Source organism: Anas acuta, chromosome 10, assembly GCF_963932015.1.
Source record: "Anas acuta chromosome 10, bAnaAcu1.1, whole genome shotgun sequence".
Classification (NCBI taxonomy): Eukaryota; Metazoa; Chordata; class Aves; order Anseriformes; family Anatidae; genus Anas; species Anas acuta.
In genome coordinates, this window is record NC_088988.1 from 11,451,412 (window position 1) to 11,470,834 (window position 19,423).

General features: G+C 49.6%; 2 protein-coding genes across 4 annotated transcripts in view; both read left to right on the forward strand.

Moving 5' to 3' along the window:
• The first annotated feature begins 1,082 nt into the window (after positions 1-1,082).
• CETP (cholesteryl ester transfer protein) lies at positions 1,083-10,654 on the forward strand. 2 transcript variants are annotated; one of them, XM_068693605.1, is made up of 17 exons: positions 1,083-1,310; positions 2,094-2,208; positions 2,949-3,083; positions 3,609-3,679; positions 4,671-4,758; positions 4,859-4,928; positions 5,178-5,238; positions 5,880-5,971; positions 6,140-6,319; positions 6,752-6,802; positions 7,159-7,326; positions 8,200-8,267; positions 8,371-8,413; positions 8,499-8,568; positions 8,919-9,004; positions 9,121-9,218; positions 9,316-10,654. In XM_068693605.1, exons 1-16 carry the CDS (start codon positions 1,091-1,093, stop codon positions 9,193-9,195), a joined length of 1,593 nt encoding a protein of 530 aa, XP_068549706.1. In that variant the 5' UTR covers positions 1,083-1,090; the 3' UTR covers positions 9,196-9,218; positions 9,316-10,654. The 2 variants fall into 2 exon arrangements, with proteins under 2 accessions (XP_068549706.1, XP_068549705.1); XM_068693604.1 differs by lacking the exon at positions 9,316-10,654 and having other exon boundaries at positions 9,121-9,280.
• Positions 10,655-11,431: 777 nt separating this feature from the next.
• Positions 11,432-19,423, forward strand: part of NLRC5 (NLR family CARD domain containing 5) — a 45,934-nt gene continuing 37,942 nt past the window's right edge. The window contains exons 1-4 of one of the 2 annotated variants that reach the window (XM_068693371.1): positions 11,432-11,584; positions 16,002-16,192; positions 16,666-16,966; positions 17,971-18,033. In XM_068693371.1, the coding sequence (XP_068549472.1) occupies positions 16,187-16,192; positions 16,666-16,966; positions 17,971-18,033 (370 nt within the window). In that variant the 5' untranslated portion in view covers positions 11,432-11,584; positions 16,002-16,186. Of the gene's footprint in view, positions 11,585-12,941; positions 13,092-16,001; positions 16,193-16,665; positions 16,967-17,970; positions 18,034-19,423 lie in introns of those variants that run through there. The other variant, XM_068693372.1, reaches the window with a different exon arrangement.

A 19,423-nucleotide genomic window follows, 5' to 3' on the forward strand; every position in this document is an offset into this window, starting at 1 on the left:
GTGAGCACGGGAGCTCACCTTGTGATGTGTCCGTGCCTGGTGCAGCTTTGGTTCCCTGTTTATAACACGGTGGTGGGGAGCCTGTCCCAGGCCGCTGTGCTCCTGGGCTGCTCGGTGACCGCGAGTGCCTCCGGCAGGGTACCCAAGGCCGTTCACTTTCTCAACTCAGGAAGAAAACAAAGTGGCAGGGCGGGGGCCGCCGGACAGCAGGGCTCCCCGGAGGAAACGTGCTCACCCGCTGCGGGAGGACGAGGTGTCCGCCAGGGAGAGGAGGGAGGCCGGTGCCTCGCCTCACCCAGGGGTGCTGACCGCTCCCCGCATCACTGAGGTCTCGCCTTCCCTTTGCCATCCATCCTGTGGGGAAGCTCCTTTGTGGGAGTCTTACTGGGGAAACAACCAGGCTTTTTTTTTTTTTTTGGCCCTGGATCTCATTTTGTGGTTGGCCCCGGCACCACAACGAGGTTCAGTCAGTGGTGTGCAGGGTGTGGGTGTGCGCAAGGAGCAGATTTGAATGTGGGTTTTTGAGGTTTCCTAAATAGCAGCTGAGGAGCCAGGTGCATGATTCATCCTTACCTGGAAGGCAGCAAACTAGAGGCAGTCCACAAATCCCTCTGAGGGGCAGAAAGCCTCAGCCCTGTGCTCACGGAGCGCTGCAGGGATGTGGTCTCAGCACAGCGTGCCTCGATTTCCCCACTGTGTGCCTAAAACCAGGGGGTGGGGGGTGGCTGATGATACAGGCTGGTGTCTTTCCAAGAGCGCTTTGCTGAGACATTGCTGCGGGAATACAAAACGTGGAATGCTTCTGTGCCAAGAGCAAACGATGAACTGAGCATGGGGCTGCTCCCTTGGCTTCGTCCCACCCCAGCTCCGTACCCAGCCTTCCCCAGCACCCCGACGCAGCGTCCCCCGAGCTCTGCAGTCTTGGCAGGACAGCCACGTCCTGCAGCCCAAGCGCCAGCTGCGGGAGGAAGACAACGTGCGACTTGACGGGGGCTGAGGAAGCTATAGGCAGATTAGGAAATGTGTGATGAGTTTTGATAACCGGAGGAAGCAGGTCATGTCCTGCTTTGAACGAGCTCCACTTGGAGGTATGAAAGCAGCCTTGGCCGGGAGGGAATCAGTCACTTCTCAGCACGCTCTGCTCCGTCTGGGGATGCTCTGGGCTGGCAGGATGAGGCTGGGATCTTCTGGGATCTTCGTCGGGATCTTGCTGGTGCTCGTCCACACAGCAGCAGCCTGCGAGTTTGGGCCAGTCCCTGACAGAGCCACGGGGATCGTCTGCAGGATGACCAAGCCCGCGGCGTTGCTGTGTAAGTGCCCGCCGTGCGGGACTGCGTTTTCCCCCTCCGTCAGAAGGTAGTGATGGCAGATCAGCCAGGTGAGGGGATTTCTCGCTTCCCTGGCTCTCGTGGAAACTGCTCTTCTGGCAAGGTGTGCTGCTGCCTGCCTGGGGGGTAGGGATGGTGCCCAGGCTGGTGGGACAGAAGATCTGGAGCTAAGCAGTGATGGACTTTTTGCCTCACGGGAATCTTGCCTCTTGGGGATCAATCTGCAGAAGGGGAGAAGTGAGGTTTCACTGCTGTTTTTTTCTTTTTTTCTTCTCTTTTTTTCCCCCTCTGTTTATTTGTTGTCGCTGTTTTTTCAAGGGCTTGGGGGCTTTGTGGGTGGGGGAAGAATTTCTGCAAAAGGTGGACTCAGCTCTATCCCATCCTCTCTGATGATAGTGCATAAATAAGAGCGGGTATTTCTGGAAGGAAAAATGCCTGCCCAAAACTCATCCCCTGGCTAAGATGTGTGCCTGAGGCTGGTACAGGCTGGATAATTTTAGGAAAATGGGTGCAGAAAGTTCAGTCTCAGAAGCTTTTCTTTGGAGCCCCAGCAGCTGCCGGTAATCTCTGCAAGCAGCAACAGAACAAAGCCCAAGGGTAAAGTCAATGGCTTGTGCAGCACAAAGAGAAGAACAGCTTTGACCTTGCCAAAATCTGCCCCGATGGCACAGATGTGGCGTGTGCTTTAATCCCAGGTGCAGACCTGATTCTGCAGCTCGAAGGGACTGCACTTCGGTTATCTTTGCTCTTTTCTTCCACCGACAGTGAACCAGGAAACAGCACAGGTCATTCAAGCAGCCTTCAGGAACGCCAACTTCCCAAATATCACCGGGGAAAGGTCCGTGCGGCTCCTCGGCAAGGTGGCTTACGGGCTAAGCAAGTGAGTATCGCTGAGCCCCTGGGCTGGGGCACCGCGGGCTGGTGGAGGGCAGGGAATGGTGGCCTGGGAAGGGAGCTTTGGTCCAGTAATTACTTGAGAAAGCAAAGGCAGAGATGCACTTTCTTATCCAGGCCTTTCAGACAAGTCATTTCCATGTGAAGGTTTAGGCTGTTCGTGCGTTTTTTTGGAGAGCTTTTCCAGCTCCCTGGGAGGACAGCGAGGACGCAGAGAAGAGCAGGTCTCTGAAAAGCAGGACAGGGAGTGCGGTCCTGGGGCTGGAAGGGGCTGTCCAGCTCTCGGGGCTGTTGTCGATAGGTGGTGCCAAGGGCTCGTCCTGTGCTGGAACACCCCTCAGCACAGGACCTGCTCTGTGACAAGGACAGCTGGGCTTCACCGTGTTACCAACAGGGGGATTATTTGGAAATGACAAATGCAATGATGCAAACACGGGGTAGATTTCCTGCTGTGACTGCTACTGGAAAAAAAGAGCACTACAATCAAATAGAGGTTTTTACAAAGCACGCTGCTGTGTGTTCCCAGCTTCAAGTGTTCAAGTGATCCCTAAATGTGTATGGAAGTGTGTGGCAAGGGAGGAGCCATGCACCGAGGCTGAGCTCCCTGGTGCTTCCCAGAGCTGGCACAAATCCCACAGAAACCTCAGGAACAAACCTGGTGCACCCAGTCATAAAAAGTGCCCACAGGGAACAATTCTTTTTTTTTTTTTTTTTGGTCATTTTTAGCATCCAGGTCAACGATTTGTCCATCGAGCAGAGTGAGGTGGAGCTCAAGGAGAACGATGCCATTGACATTGCCATTAAAAATGTGACGGCCGTCTTCAAGGGCACCCTGACCTACGGCTACGCTGGGGCCTGGTTGTAAGTACCTGGGGGCTGAGCACCGCAGCCCTGGATCCTGCCACTGCCCCCAGGCCGAGGCAGCCCACAGCGTGGGTGAAGGTAGAGGGGCCGTGCTCTTCTGGCTCCCTTGCAAAGAGAGCCTGAGCAAGGCAGTATTTTATACGCCAGCAGTGCTGCTTGCCCCCATCGCTCTTTTTCTCATCTCACTTTTTGCCTCTCTGTCCTCACCGTTTCCTCTTGCACGAGATGAAAAGGCTAAAATGTACCAGCTGACTTTTTCCCTCCCCATCGTTGCTGTGTAAATGTTATCTGCGTGCAGTACAAATGGTCGTAATGCTCCCGTTCTCTTAAGTGGTGGCTTGCAATGGTTTAAAGCCGGATTATTTGAGTGGGCTGATGCGTGCCAGGGTTTTGCACCGTGGTGCAAGGAAAGATGTAAAAGGTGCTGCGAAAGAAACCTGCCCTGTGGCTAGAGTGCAGTCAGGAAAAGCTGCTCCCATGTGTATGTGGCATTGATGACTGTCCTCTCTTCTGCCCCTACAGCCTACAGCTTTTTCATTCAGTTGATTTTGAAATCGAGTCTTCCATCGACCTGCAGATAAACATTAAACTGAGTAAGTAACAGCTGGGAACCACGAGCCATAGGGACCTTTGCACAGTTGTTTCCACCCAAGCCACAGCTGGGGCTGGGAGTGGCAAGCAGGGGCTGGCTCCATGCACCTTGGTGGGGACCAGGTGGCACCTGCCTCTGCCACCCTGCACACCGGGCTGGAGCCAATCTGGCCCTCAAAATGCTCGTAATCCTAACAGCCCGAGAGCAGCGAGCTGGTACAAACCATTTCAGCAAGGTAATGCTGGGATGCACCAGCAAAAAGTGAAGGAGTGCCTGGCCTTCTGGGGTGTCTTCAGGATCAGCCGTTCGTCTCCTGCAGTTCAGGATGACTTGGAAAATAAAACACACATTGGGATGTTTCAAATGAGTTTGCCAAATTATGGCTTTGTTGCAGGAGGCTTGCACATCTGTGCAGTCTGCTTTTCCAGCTGTCCCTAGGTCAGGCCCAAGGAGTGCTCAGGGGAATGAAGTGTTGTCTTTGGGAAGGTTGATAGTACAGGGCTTCCACCAAGGGGAACAGGCAATCCATACTCCTCCGCCTCCCATAAGGAGTGAGAGGGATTTGGATTGCTACATGTGCATCAAAATGCGTCTCCTGTCTCTGGTAAGCTCCTGGGGAAAGCAGCATGAAGCCACACATATTGCAACATATTGCAATTTCCAAACTTTTTTTGCAATATGACTTAACCTGCCCCCTGCCCCCTGGTTGCGGGCAGCATGCGGCTGGCCAGGTCCTGCCGAGTGATGTTAGGACACAACTGAGTCCCCGACTGCAGGACTTGGCTGGACTCTGGGAGCTGTGAGCAGAAGCCTCCCTCTGCGTGCAGTGTCCCCACCTGCCCCTGCTCTGCAGGGTCCCAGATCTTTTGGAAACCTCCAGCAGGAGGTGCAGGGAGCTCTGGCAGCCCTCATGCAGCTCCAGGCCAGCGCTGTCTCGGCACTGTCCCAGGAGTATGTCAGCCGCCTCTCTTCTTTTTCCTTATCCCGTGCAGTGTGCCAGGAGGACCAGGTGGCTGCTGATGCTTCAGACTGCTACCTGTCGTTCCACAAACTGACACTTCACCTCCAAGGAGACAAGGAGTGAGTCTGGTCCCCTCCAGAGCAGGGCCTCAGGTGCTCAGCCCCAGGTCCTGCTGCGGGACCCGGGGCTGTCCCTGACCACGCTCCCTGTTTCCCACAGGCCGGGCTGGTTGAAGCAGCTCTTCACAGATTTCATCTCCTTCACTTTGAAGTTTGTTCTCAAGAGAGAGGTAATACGGAGGAAAGGTTGGTTTGTGCTATGTCTTTCTCTGTTCATATGCCTGTAAGATAACAGCAACACACATAATGAGAAATAAGAAAGGCAAAGAGGCTGTGCTGATGGTGCAGACCCTGCCTCCCAGCCCCCAGATCTCGCTGCCATGTCCAGCTCTGCCTCACCTGCCCAGAGACCCCCTCCTGGCCAAGTGCCCCTCCAAATCCACCTTCCCCCTCAGTTTTTCTTTTCTTTCCTCTTGTAGGTGTGCAATGAGATCAATTATCTTGCCCAGGTGCTGGCCAATTATGTCCATGACCTAGCAGGTAACTGGCCTTGTTTTTCTGCTTGCTTTCTTTACATATTGCTCTTAACGTCCGAGGCCCAGCAGGGCAGGAACCACATCCACCAAAAAAATGTATTGAAAAGTCTGTATGGGATGCCAAGCTCCCAGACAGCAGCAAAATAAACCTTGGCTATCTTATGCTATGATTTCCTACATCAGGTTGATGTTAAGGGTGATTGCACTGGTCCAAAGACATGTTTCAGTTCCTAATGTATTTCTCCTTCATTATTTAACAACAACAGATGCAGGATAGCTGCAGGACTGATGTTAGTTCGAATAGGAACATGCTTTGGAAACTAGGGCTGAGATATTGCAGCATCTTTATCGACCTGCAGAAGATTTTTTGACAGTTCCTAGTCCCAAATGTCAGAGAAAAGGGGCAAAGTATGAAACTGAGTACCTATCTCTGTGTCCCAGTGGCAAAACTAAACCACAGTGAGCAGTGGAAGGATCAGCACTAGCATTTAGAGGAGTGGGACCCCCATCCACCCATCCCACCCTTGTGCACATTCCTCTTATAACTCCCCAGCCACCTTCTGCAGCAAGCCCCGAAAGAAAATGTTGCAAGTTCTGCTTACAGTGGTATTTCTGATGTGAGCTTTTTGTGTTTTATTCTGGCAGCAAATTTTGTCCGGGATGAGGATATCGGACTTGATATCTCCCTTGCATCAGATCCTTTAATAAAAGCAAATTACCTCGAATCACACCACAAGGTAAAGTACCCCAGGCTGCTCAGACAGAAGGTTTTCTGCTCGTGGTGTTAGCTGGAGGGCTGGGAAGGGCTGGGAAGGGCTGGCTCCTTGCTGCAGGCAGTGCTTCTGTGCTGCAGCCAAGGGTATCTGCAGCAGGGGCAGATACCTTCTCCTCGCTTTCTTTTAAAGGGCCTTGTCATGTACAAGAACTACTCTGATGTCTTCAGTGACTCTGTTTTCTCCCCATCACTGCTCTCCGAGTCCCGAATGCTCTACTTCTGGCTGTCCGAACACATCCTCAACTCCCTGGCTTCGGCAGCTTTCCTAGATGAACGCCTGGTGATGAACATCAGTGGGAAGAAGCTGCAGGTGACTTTCAGGGGTGGTTCCCTCCTTACCATTGCATAGCATTGTATTTTGGGGGGAGAGTAAAAATTCTCTGAACTTCAGGTTTTGGTGAGAGCCGATTTTTGTAGATTGAAATGCACAGCCAGTCACTACATGTGGACCTGATCAGAAATGGGTACCTTCTTAGCTACATGCTACCAGGCAGTGCTCTCCCTTAGAGTGATAACATCAGCTGATAGAAAACTTCTTTTGTGAGTTGTAAAGTGACATGAATTTATGTAGGAGTACTGAGGTAGAAAGGGGGTGAATTCAGGAGAAACCATTCCTCTGAACATGCTGCAAGCCACACATCCATGGTCTGCCCCATCCAGGCTGGATTGGGGCTAACCATAACCTCCTCTTCCATTTTTTTTTTTTTTTTTTTAACAACCTGTTTCTGGTTTGTTTCTGAAGGCGCTGTTTGAAATTGAAGACACTGAAGTGCAGCAGAAGGCGGTGCAGTTGGTAACTTTTGATTCTATTCAGAACATTTTGTCAAGCAAAGAACTTTTCACATTGATTCATTTAAACTGTAACATCTCGTGTCCTTCCCACAACAACTTACGAGTCTTGGCTGATGGTGAAACAAGGGGTTGAAGGAGAAGTTGTTGTGCTTTTTGAGGATTTCTCCACCCTCTGTGTTGACACAGCTTCCCTGAAACCCATCAGAGGTGTTGGGCTTAGAACAAGTGGAGTGGGACTTGGGAACTATAAAGTGGATGTAGATGTGTTTTAGATGTGTAGATGTGTGGCAAGGTTTTACGAAACTGGGAAGCAGCATGGCAAAAACCTTACTCTTTTCTTGCTCTTTATTTGACCAGATTTTTCAAGGCACCTCCTATAATGATTCTGTGGCCAAGGTGTGGAGTCTCACCCATCCTGAAATCTCTCTCCAGCCTGAGGGGACAGTTGTGAAGTCCTTGGTAGCAGTGGAGATCAACATCTTTCCCCCAGGAGAAGAGCCCCTGATGGTTCTGTACATGGAGAAGGTCTGTCCTTGCTTCTCCTGACCATGAAGACCTTTGGAAAAGCTCTGTCCTGAGTTTGCACCATGCTGGGTGCTTGTGGACAGTAACAGCTAGGAACACTTTGGGCAGGGGTGGTCGCTAACCCATGGGAAGTGGAGAAGGTATATTAATTTCTTTCAGCACAGCAGTCTCTTCCTGTGACATTTGGGGCTGGGAATGATGATAGTGACCCTGTTGGCTCAGCGTCTCTATTAGACCAGCCCACTGCTGGTATGCAAGGTGGTAAGTGCAGCACCACAAAGCCCTGGTGAGTCCCTATTAAACACCACATCAGAACCTTTATCTGCGGTATTTTAGGAGAGAATGAAAGCACCATGGGAATGTATTTATTTTCTGAAGTCTCCTAGCTTCCCAGTTCTAGCTCTAGCCCCTGCCTAGAGGATGGTTGCCTCTGAAAGAGAAAATAGAGCTGTGAAGGATGCAAAGCTTTTCCTCTGTGTGCCTGTGTGAAAGTTCCTGGTTACACTGGTTTACCCCAAAGTGCTTTATACTGAATATACGGAGGTAGCAAAAAAAAATGCCAACACCCTTGCTGTAATTGTAACATGACAATAAGACAGCATGGCTTGTGCAGCCTTGTGATTATGGGCTGGTATGGGCACTAAACACTGCACAAAAGCAAATCACTGTCTGAGGGTAGACCAGATTCTTTTTGAGGAGTTGTGGCATAGAAATGAGAAGGAAAACATAGACCCCCCTGGTGATATCTGGAGGTGAAGCCAGAAGGATGGTAAGCTCTGGTTTATAGCAAGTAAACCAGAATTTCCAGCTAAGACCTCTCAGCTGCAAGGCAGGTGGACCTACATCTAAACTTCACTGTTCATCTCTGTGCAGGAAATCACGGTCACTATACAAGCTGCCTATGCAGAAAAGAAACTCATTTTGCAGCCTTTGGATTCCAGGTCAGTACTGAGGGTTCCTGAGTGTTCCATTCCTCCTTTTAGCCCATGTCTGAAAGCAGCACAAAAATATATTTTTTTTTGCCCTTTTTTCTCTCCCCTTCAGGATAGAGTTTAAAGTTTTTAAATGGGCAGCTGATCCAAGTGAGGTAAGTCCTAAGCAAGTATTCTTTAGGGCATTTGTTGCTAAACTACAACTTGATTTTTTTTTGGTATCAATTTTATGACTTTCAGAATGACCAGTCCATAAGAAACTTCCTGCAGAAAATGATCTCAGTTGTCGGGATCCCAGAAGTGATTTCAAGTGAGTTTTCCCTTGAAGGAAGTGCCAACATACTTTGTAAAGCATCTATCGTCAGATCTTCTAAACCCGTGTACTGCAAAAGTCCAGTAATAATCCTTTCAGCCTGGGGTACTTGAGGAACATTTCACATCAATGGTGCAAGTTTCTGTTACATTCACATGGGAAATAGGAAAAGTTTCACCTTTGTAAATGGGTGGGATACAGGAAAATCAGTTTTTCATCAGGCTGAAGGTCATGGGGCGTTGGGGCACAATTAACTTTTGGCAACAGACAGACAAGGTCACAGTACATTATAAGCAGCAAGCCAGGAGAGCTGTAACCATAACTGGATGGTTGTACTGATTCCACAGGGATTGAACCAGCTTTGACCTCACTGATGAACAGCAAAGGGCTTCATTTATTTGAGATCAGAAATCCTGAGATCATCACAAGAAAGGTAAGCAGAGTTCAGAAATACCTGGCTCTAACCCTTTGTGGGAGCCTGGTAGTAATAATATAATACTAATATGTGTAATACTTGTATAATACTTTTTTCTCTCCCCCTTTTTTTAGGGATACCTAATTGTACAACTTGACTTTAGCTTCCCAAATCATTTGCTGCTTGACTTTCTTCAGAAAGGATTTTAGAACTGATCTCTTCTTGAAGGAGCGTAGGAAATTGTGTACAAACAGTGATTGCGTGTGAAATGATTAAAAGACAAGCTGACTTAAATCAGCTTCTGCTGATTTTTTTTTTTTCCCCCCGAGAAATGCTCCAGTTTCTGTGCAATTGTATATCCACTAACCAAAGATCTTGAAGTCTGCACCTCCACACATGCTGCTGTTTAAGGATCCTTCAGGATCTTTAAAGGAGATTCTGAGGAGCTTACAAGTAAGGGTTGAATTCTTAAAGGCCATTGGCACTGGGTTAGCACTCAGAGAAGACAGCAGAAACAGGCTTTACCAATCATTTGGTATCTCTCTTGTTACACTTTAGAAACCTAGCATCTTTTGTGCTGATTCTGTGTTTGTGTTTTTTTTTTTGTTGTTTTTTTTTTTTTTTGGCTCAACTATGAGCCAAAGAGTTCATGATTTTGGCATACTTCAGCCATTCACATGACATTACCAAACTGTAAGTAAGCTCAGAAGCAGTGATATTACAAGACCTGGGTATAGCTGAAGACAGTGGAATGTGAATTTGGAGAGCAGTTTAATAAGAGATCTCATGTCCTGGCTACTTTCTTTACAGAGTTCAAAACATGGTGTAGAGCTCTGGGCAAATCATGTTCATGTTGTGGGGGTACTGGCCAAGCAAACTTAACAAAAGTAATAAAAACGGTGAGGAAGCCAAAGAGATTATAAGAGAAAGTGTAAGTATCTATTCAGACATCAGGTTCCTGTTTCTTTCTACTATAATGCAATCTTGAAGCTGAAGTGGCTCAGTCATTTTCCTGTACCGATTCATGCTTCCTTTCTTTAAAATTCATCTTATTATTAGGAAGACAGCTCAAATGACAAATATAAGAATGTAATGATCATATTAACAAAAGCAGACGATGACATTCTCTTGTTCCAGCCTGGTGTGGAAAAGGAGGCCAGGATATCTTCCATGCACCAATTTTATAGTTTGGTCCATGGCACCCACAAGAGGTTATCATAGAATCATAGAACAGCTTGGGTTGGAAGGGACATTAATGACCATTCACTTCCAACCCCCCAGAGATGCCATCCACTAGATCAGGTTGCCCAGGGCCTCATCCAACCTGGCCTTGAATATATCCAGGGATGGAGCTTCTCTAGGCAGCCTGTGCCAGGGCCTCACCAGGTAAAGGATGTTGATTTTGCAGGTTTTAGCTAATACAGCTGTATGTTGTGTATCAACCACAAGGACAGGACTGAGACAGGGACTATGCTGTCAGGATGACCCTAAAGACAAGGGAGGGAAAGGCTGCATGCACACAGGTAATAGAACCAGCAAGAACTGGATTGGGCTTTTTAAGTCTGTCAGAGAAAGGAAGGGTCAGAAGTTTAGCAGCGAGGAAGATTTTTGGCCTTCATCAAAAGACCACCAGAGTATGCTGGATGACCACCCAAGGACTCTATGCGTATGTGATTGAGTCTGTTAATGAGACTCAATCTATGTTAATGAGACTCTACTCTATGTTAATGAGTCTGTGGAGACTTAATGAATATGCAGGAGACACGAAATGAAATGAAAATGTTTATATATATGTATATATGCCATTGACATAAGCACACTGCCAGTAACCCTGTGTGTGTTAGGCGGAGCGATCTGCCACACACCTGGTGCTGTAATAAAGAATACCTGCTTAATTACTTTTTTTATTGAGATTTCCATGTGTCACCACTAGAGGTGGCAACTTTCCACCTCCCTCCACCCTGCCCACTGCTGCTGCTGGCAGGTTTGGTGCTGGCCAAAGGCTGGTGGTCCGTGCTCCCAGCTTTCCAGAGGTGATGTTTCCCCACTCTTTGTGACCATGGGGAAAAAATTCTGACAAGCTGGAGCCACCTGCTCTTCTTGAATGACAACCCATTAGAGTGATGAGTACTAATGGAAAAGAAATGGTTGAAAATACACTTTTTTTGGAGGCGCCTCGCCCTGCTGCGGTGTGCCACCTGGGGACATGGGGTGTGAGGGCTAAGCCCAAACAGACAACCTAAGCAGAGAGCAGGCACTCCAGTGCTGAGGGAAGGAGCCTGAAGCACCCAGCCCTCCTTCGCACCACAGGGTGGTTGCCAGTGAGGGCTGCGGCCCCTCGCCGCCAGCCCCTCCGCAAAATGGCGGCCCCGCCCGCCGGGGGCTGAGGGGAGCCCAGCCGCGGGCAGGCTGTGAGGGCAGCACCGAGAGCCACGCGTCGCCAGGGCCGGCCCTGGCGGGGAGCCGCAGCGGCAGCCCCACGTGCTTTCCTGGAAAAGCCTTTTCCCCGCAGCTTTCGCTTTCGGACGGCCGCGGTGGGGCAGCCCCGAGCTCACGGCGCGATGCGAGCCGGCCGGGCAAGGCAGGGCAGGCGGCCGGGTGAGTGCTGCGGGAGGGCGGCCCCGGGAGGGACGGGGGGGCTCGCTGGGGTGCTGGGTTGCCCTCCCTTTCTTATCACTATGTGGGGTCCTGGGTGAGGTATCTGCGCCCCTCGTGTGCGGCAGCGTCGTGGCACGGATGTGAGGGCGGAGGTGTTGTGCTTGGTGGGTGCCCGTGGTGTCAAGCTGGGGAAGGGCGAGGGGCTGGTGCCCACTGTGGCTCCCAACTCGGCTCCTCGCTGTGTTGGCCATCCGGAGCAGGGGCGAGTGTTGGGGCGCAGACATCCTCCAGCAACTCCTGGGCCTTTGTCCTGTCGCAGCATTGTCTGGAAAGGTGTTGGGGCAGAGATCCTGGCCAGCCGCGGGGAGCCCAGCGCAGCCCCAGCTCGTTCCTGGTGGTCTAGGGGCTTGGGGGCCTGTGCTGGCCCCCAGCTTTCCCCTCTCCAAACCCGAGGTCGGACCTGCTGCTAGAAGTGGCTTTTGTGCTTAGGTCAAGCTTGACCCCTTTGGGTCAAGCTTCCTCGGAGTGCATCGTGAGAAGTGTGTCAGAAAGTGATTCATTCAGTAAGCACTGAAATCGGTTGCTTCAGTCAAACAGAAACAACACAAGTGCTGCCGTTTTTGCAAGCCAGAGCAACGTATCAGAGAAACACGAGAGGAGGAATTTTTGAGCACATAACTGCCAGTTTGCAGGACGAAGGTTTGGTCCCCTCGCACTGCACGGCTGCTCTGTGTGCTGGCAGTCCTGCTGCAGCTGCTGGCCTGGCTGGCACCGGCCACATTTTGTGGGTATTGCTGTGTGGGGCAGAGAAGGCAGATGGGGCCGTGCACTACCCAGGCTGGCTTTCTTGGGCACTTAGAGGGATTTTAATAGTACCTTGTTTGTCACCATATAGGTGGCCAGATCTGTAGCTCTCTGTGCACACACAGAAACATGGAATTTTTCTTCAAAACATCCATTCTCACATATTATATTCTCACTTAAACCTGGTCCAAAGGAAATACAGGTCACTTTTTTTCTCTTAGGCACGATGCAAATGTTAAATAAATATTTTTTCCTTATGCCAGAATAATCAGACTAATTTGCTTAAATAAAAATATCTCTATTGTAAGAGCCTTAACCAAACCAAGTGAGAGCTTACTCCAGTGAGAATATTTGCCCTCAAATCCGGTTTGTTTGGAGCAATCCCTAAATATTTTACCTAAATTATCATGTAGCTGTAGATTTTAGAATAGGATAACAATTCTCGGTTGTTTTTGTTGGGTATTTTGCATCATCTGTTGTTCTTTTTTTTATATCACAGTTGAGAAGAGGTGGGGTTGGGGAATTCCTGTCTCTTTACTTTCATTTTGTACTTTGTTACTCACCAAGTCCCAAAAGACACGGAAAGACATTGTGCGTTGTGAGAGCAGTGAATTCAAGGCAGTGGACGTTGTCCCCCAGCTCCCTTGTTTTTTGATTCCCCCTTGATTTTCGGTGCTGCTGCTGCGCCATTTCTGGGCTTTTGGTAAGTAGCACAAGCTACTCAGGGCACGCAAGAAGTTAGCAGATTTGCAACAGGGAGCTTCACATTTCAGTTTTATTTGTCGTATCTGGGAATGGTGTGAATGCCAAGGTGTGTGGGGGGGTATTTTTGCATTTTGTTTTAGTGGGGTTTCTGCTGATGCATTGTTTTCTGGCTCTTGGGAGGGTAGTTTTGTACTTCATACCGAGCTGAGAGGCATTGTGCTGCAGGTTGCCGCCCATCTTTTCTGGTGGTCTGGTGATAGTGGTAGAGCTGTGTGGTATAGTATTGGCTTTCATCTGGCTTTTCAGGGTTGTTTTGTCCTTCAGTATGAGTCTATCGTTAATTCATGTGTCTGCTCTGCCTGAATGACTTACAGTTGTCATTGGTGTTAAGGTCTGTTTTTTATTTTAGTTTTTAATATGGTGTTAATAAGCAGATAGTTTTCCATCGTATTGGGAATAAAGCCAGGGCATTGCTGTCTACAGATTTCTAGTTTTTGGCCAGAGAACACATAAAATGATAATCACTAGTGTTAGCTTGTCAGGCTACTGGATTTTAAGTTTGCTGTGCAGGAAGCCCTGTCATTTTACAGTTTGTTTCAAGTTTCAAGTCACAATTTGAATTTGAAGCATTTATATTTTGTCTTTTTAAGCTTTCCAGTTGAGACATGGTTTCCTTCGTATGTTTTAAGTGATAGGAAAAGTGTTCTTGGTATAATCGATAGTGTAAAATAAGTTTCACAGTAAAACATTTTGAACGAAAACTTGCAGAGTCATTTCTAGCAATATTCACGGTTCTTCCATTTTTGGCATCACAGAAATAGTCCAGGAAGAGCGTTGGTTCTAGCTAGGCTCAAGTTTCCTGCCATTTCATCAGGATTTTTTTATTGTTGCTTTCATTTTTCATTAGAATATGAATGGCAGGCATTTAGGGTATTTTTACAAATCGGTATGTTTGCCCCCATTTTGATAGATCCCAGAGCCTCCTCACACTTTATGTAACACATCTCGAAAGCATGAGCTGGAATGGGAACCCAGATAGTCTTTTTTTTCGGTGATGCTGCATTATCACATTTTACGAGGATATGCACAACAGCCAACCATTGTCACAGGTTGACTTGAAGAGTCAGAGACTAGCAAAAGAGCACACGGTATCATCGGCTCTGCTCTTACCAGGCGTCTGCTTGGCTGTTGGAGCAGAGGAATGGAAGAGACCAGCTAGACCTTCCCCACTCTCTTAAACTCGAGCGGGGCAAATGGCTTGAGCACTTCGATCTCGCGTGCGCCAGCCTGGAGCCCTGCTCTTTGCTCCTGGGTGCACGCCATGCCCAGCAGCGAGCTGGGAGGTGATGTTCTCCCCGTGCCACGTCCCCAGGGAGCGGCAGGGCTCTGGCACCAGCGTTAACTCCCCAATGAATTCAGTTCTCCCCGATGGAAAGAGAGGAGACTCTCCCACCAGAGTAGAGTGCCTTTCTGTCTTCCCCTTCTCTTTGAGTTCCCTGCTCTGCTGCACAGAAATCTCCCACTTTGCTCCTTGGCTGGGTCAAGAAGAAGGCAAAAATAAAGAGCCTGAAACCTGCGGCTTACATTTAATGAAGACACCAGCATGATCAGAGCGGAGGGCTGAACGCTAAGGTGGGCTCCCCGGAACGGCTCCAACCTGGTGGTGGTGGGGTGCCTGCTTGCTGCTGGGTTGCCCAAGAAGCGACACCAGGGAATGGCATCGCACGCACCGTGTTGGATTGATGAGGCAAATATTCCACCCAGCAAAATGCTTCTGCTCAACAGCGTTACCAGCTCTTTGCCTTTGTGCTGAACTAGGTTGGCCGCTGTCCCATCCCCATTCCTCTGCATACCCACTTAAATGCAGACCTCCTGGGAGGCACCACTGCTTGGTTTCGGGGCCTTCTCTCAAACCCAGATTTTTGCATGTGCAGAGCAGAAGGAGGATGCTCATTGTGTCAGTGGCTAGAAGCTGGAGCTCTTTGACTCACTCTCTTTGTTTTGCTGCCCTCAGGCCGGAAACAGTTGCACATGCAGGCTCCCTGGGGCTTGCGGGAGATGAGGGGCTCCTTGCACAAAGGACATCTATCAGATCTGTCAGTGTGATGGTGCAAGACTGGGCATGGGCCAGTGTCTCATTTGCCCCGACCCAGAGGACTTTCCAGCAACTGGGGGTATTTTTCCACACCAAACATATTAACGTGCAGCAGTCTTGGACCTGGAGGGATTATCCCCTCCAGATAGCCAGGGAGTCAGTGGGGCTTCTGCTTCTCAGCCATTCTGCAAAGATGGTGCTGGTACTTGCAGTTGGAGCTGCCTTTAGACTTCGGTGTAGGCAGCCTTCCTGGCAGCAGGTTGCTGGGCATAGTGCAGTGGCATGGTCCTGAAGGTGCCTTATCCTGTGCCGGGCATGCAGATGGTAATCTCCTTCCGCGTTCCTTTCCCTGCAGTTGCAGTGGCTGGACTTCAGCCAGTGCCATCCCCAGGGCAGGGACAAACAGCTCCCTTTGCTGGCTCTGCTGAGAGGCCTGGGGATGGCACAGGAGATGGCTTCAGCCCCCTGCACCTGAAACGCTCTTGAGAGAGCTGCATAGCCTCAGAAATCAGCTTTTCACAAGCGTTCTGGTGTGACCGCCTGACTTGAGCAAGCTGTTGCTGCTCTGAGTCACCTTCTGTGGAGGGGCTGACAGCAGCAGGTTGACAGAGATGACCAGCTCCAGCCAGGCTAGTAGATCCTCAAATATTCACATGTCATGGTCACTGTGGATTTGGGTTGAGGTTGCAACCCAGAGATGGAAAGCTCCACAGCTATCTCAGGATCAAAGACAGACTTTTTCTAGATTAGTGACCTGTGCGATTGCCTGTGCCTTTTCATATCTACAGACTGACCTCTTGTTATTTCTCCTAGGCATCCCCACCAAGTCAGGCTGCAGTGTACAGGCACACGCCATGCAGTGGGGTGATGCTGTGTGCTGAAACCCTGCCGCTAACAGATCACTCCTTTGGCATGGTATGAAGCAGAAACCACCTTTGTATTTGAATATGCTGCTGGACTGCACATAGGACAGCTGGAAGGAGGCTGACCACACAGCAATGCAGGTAGGAAAATGTTTATGCATGGTTTTGCTGCTGGAAGGAAGTGGAAGAGGTTGGTCACAATGTCACCAAGGCAGAAGTGTTGTTTATCCCCATAAAATGAGTAGCAAGAATGACTTCCTGAGCCCTTTGTGCTGGGAGACACCTGGCTCTTAGAGTCAGATCACTGCATCAATACAGGTGTCAACAGAGCTTCTCCCTGGCTGCCTCCAGAGAGACCAACTCTTGTTATTTGCCTCTGACCCTTGAATTACCACAGTGTGCAGGCAAACACTGCAGCCCTTGCACCACCTCTTGTCTGGGCTAGGATTTTCCATGTAACACCATCAGGGTAAGGCAGATAAGAAACCCTAGGTGGACCAAGGGGGTAGACAGAACCAGCAAGGGCCATGCTGGCTGAATAACAGCAGGACCGTGTGGGTGAGCATCTCTTGTTCCCACGCCCATCACTACCCTTTCTGCTTTCATCCCCCTAGCCCCTACTCCAGAATGATGGTCTCAATCTGGAAGCAGCCATAGCAAGCATCCGCCCCCAGCTGGTGGAGTTCCTCAGTCACCATCAAGACTGGCTGCTCACGACCTCCCAGCACTTCCTCCCAGGGGCCACGCTGAGGGACTTGGATGGCATCACCGACCACAGAGAAAAAGTCTCAGAGCTCCTTGACCTGCTGGAGAAAGATGGCCCTGACACCTGGAAGCAGTTTGTGCAGCACCTCTGCATGGAGCTCGACCTCCCCCTGGAGCTGGAGATACTGCTTATGAGTTCTGCAGAAGAAGGTAATGGTGCTCAGCCAGCTTTCTTTGTCTGTCTTCAGACAGGAACAGCACCTTGGCCCCCCTGAAGCCACCAGACAAGGCTAGGCCGTGATTCTGCCAGTGCCCTTGCTTATGCACTCAGTGCTTCGTCAGTGAGAGGTGACAGTCCCTCTGTGCTGCCCCAGCTGGCTCATGTCAAGCTTTTCATCCACAAGAACCCCCAAGTCCTTCTGTGCAGGGCTGCTCTCAATGAGTTCTTCTCCCAGCCTGTCCTCCAGTCTGGGATTGCTCCCACCCAGGTGCAGCACCTTGCTCTTGGACTTGTTGAACCAAAATACCAGAGTACAGGCCTGCACTCCCAGTTGGGAAATGCTGGAAGTGACAGTGAAAGGAGCTCGTGTACAAAGGCTTCCTGTCTGATTTTTGTGGAGCCGTGCTTCAAGACGTGATTTTGTCTGAACTGGTGTTATGCAGATTTCCGCTTAGTTTGAGCGAGATCTTCTTCTGAAGTTTTGTCGCTGTATTCTGTGGGGCTGCAGTTGCTGAGTGGAGGTTCCTGGCAGCTTGAACCTCCCTCTTGCAATACACATCTGTGTGCTGCTGTGCAGTGAGGCAGAAAGGGGTCCTTGGCTGGGCTGCCAACTGACTTCGCTGAGGGTTTCATCAGAGAAACACCTCCTTTGCAGGACCAGGGATGAGTAGGGCTTCCATTTTTGGCTGCAGTGTGGGTTTAGATCAGCCAAAGATGCTCACACTCCACGTTTGCGTGTATCGTACAGAAGAGCTGTTTCACACCTCCCGTGAAAACAGAGATTAACTGTATTTTGGGGCAAACTGTGAGGAGATCAGACAGGGAGCATGAAACCTGGCTGTGCTGCATCAGCCTTTATACTGAGTCTTGTTATAAACCACTCTATGTGTTGCAAGCTGCTTGCTGTTTGATTTCATCAGGTCAGCAGCACCCCAGATCCCAAAAGCAGGGTGCTGACGATAACTGTGTTTAATTTCCAATCCAACTCCTTTAGGTAACTTGAGCCAGAAACAAGAAGCACGGATAGATGTGAGTGCCAGGTCTTCTGTGCCAAAAGGTAAGGCTGCAACAAACCACAGCACTGGCAAGGTGTGGGAAACCACTGCAACTTCAGGTTTTATTTTTCTTGTTTTGTTGCTTTTCAAATGAACTTCCCCTGCTTCATTTTCTTTCCCTGTGTTTCAGAAAAGCCTTGTTAGCACTGACTCTGCTAAGGAACCCACTCAGTTTCTCTAGCTGAGGGAATCTCCCTCTCACCTTCCAAAACCCCTACTTTTTGCTTCTATACTGTGGTTGGCTCAGTGATAGGTGGAGGAAGTTGGTTTGGCTTTTAAAGAAAGCTCAGACAGACAATCTAGAGTTGATCCACCAGAAACCATTCTAGGAGTGTGGGTATCCAAGCTTAAAAGAAGAGGTAGTAGTAGTTCTAGGGCTTGTTTCAGGGATGAACTTAGTACCTCTAACTCTTAGCCTTAGTACTCGGCCTTCTAACTCTGCAGATAATGAAATGAGGGATTTGTTTTCCAGATCCCTCCTCTTCCCCTAGTGCTTTGCAGTGACATCAATCCCTGAATGTCAGACAAAAGCCTTTGGTGCGATGTGAAGATGCTGAAGGTGTGGGCCACTATGGAGTGATGTCCCTGGTCCTCCATTTAACAGCTACTGGAAGAACTGGAGGCTGCTAAATTCTGAGTTGCCACCTCAGTCACCAGTCTTTCAACTTCCAGAACTGAAAGACCAGCCCAGGCCCTCCCCAGGTGAAGAATCTCACAGAAGAGAGACAGAATGGATGTTACTCTAACATCCAGCTTTCCAAGTGGGTAAATGGAGGAGACTGCAGCAAAAAGAACCCAGGCCATCCACCGATTCACATTTACACAGAAAGCTGCCATCAGGTTTCTGTGTTCTGCAAAGTGTGTTGAGAGAAAACAAAGCAGCAGGAAATGAAGCCTTGTGTTCTGCAGGCTGCAGAGCAGAGAAGCCACTGAGCCATCACCCTGGCAGTGCAAAGAGCGAAGTGCAAGCCTTGGGTCCTCTAGAGGTGCTTAACATTGGTGTCAGGGAGCGGGTTTGGTGCCGGATTGCCCACTGGTGAAAAATAGGCAATTTGAAGGAAAAGATGCTCTTAGTTTTGCAGGGAGTGCTCCTGTTCCTGCTGTGTGAATTTGGGCGCTCACGCTCACAGCAGCAGGAGCTTCTTGCAGAGCTGCCTGTCTTTCTTGCTGAGGTTTGCCAGTGTTCTCAGTACCTTAGACCTTGCATCTTGCATTTCCTGCTCCTGGCCAGAAAGAGGTAGGCTTTTAGCACTGCACTTCCTGAGCAGTGATCACTTCCTGGCTTGTCCAGCTCTGCTGGCATTACTCATTTTAATCCTTATCTCCCAACCTGCCCTTTGCAATTCCAACCATTCGTGTGGTCACAGAGATGCTTGTGCCTCTGTTTTTTAT

Coding starts and splice junctions, on each gene's coding strand:
- CETP (XM_068693605.1), top strand. CDS start 1,091: ATGAAAGCAGCCTTGGCCGGGAGGGAATCAGTCACTTCTCAGCACGCT. Junction 4,929..5,177: donor AGTTTGTTCTCAAGAGAGAG/GTAATACGGAGG, acceptor TTCCTCTTGTAG/GTGTGCAATGAGATCAATTA. Junction 7,327..8,199: donor TGGTTCTGTACATGGAGAAG/GTCTGTCCTTGC, acceptor ATCTCTGTGCAG/GAAATCACGGTCACTATACA.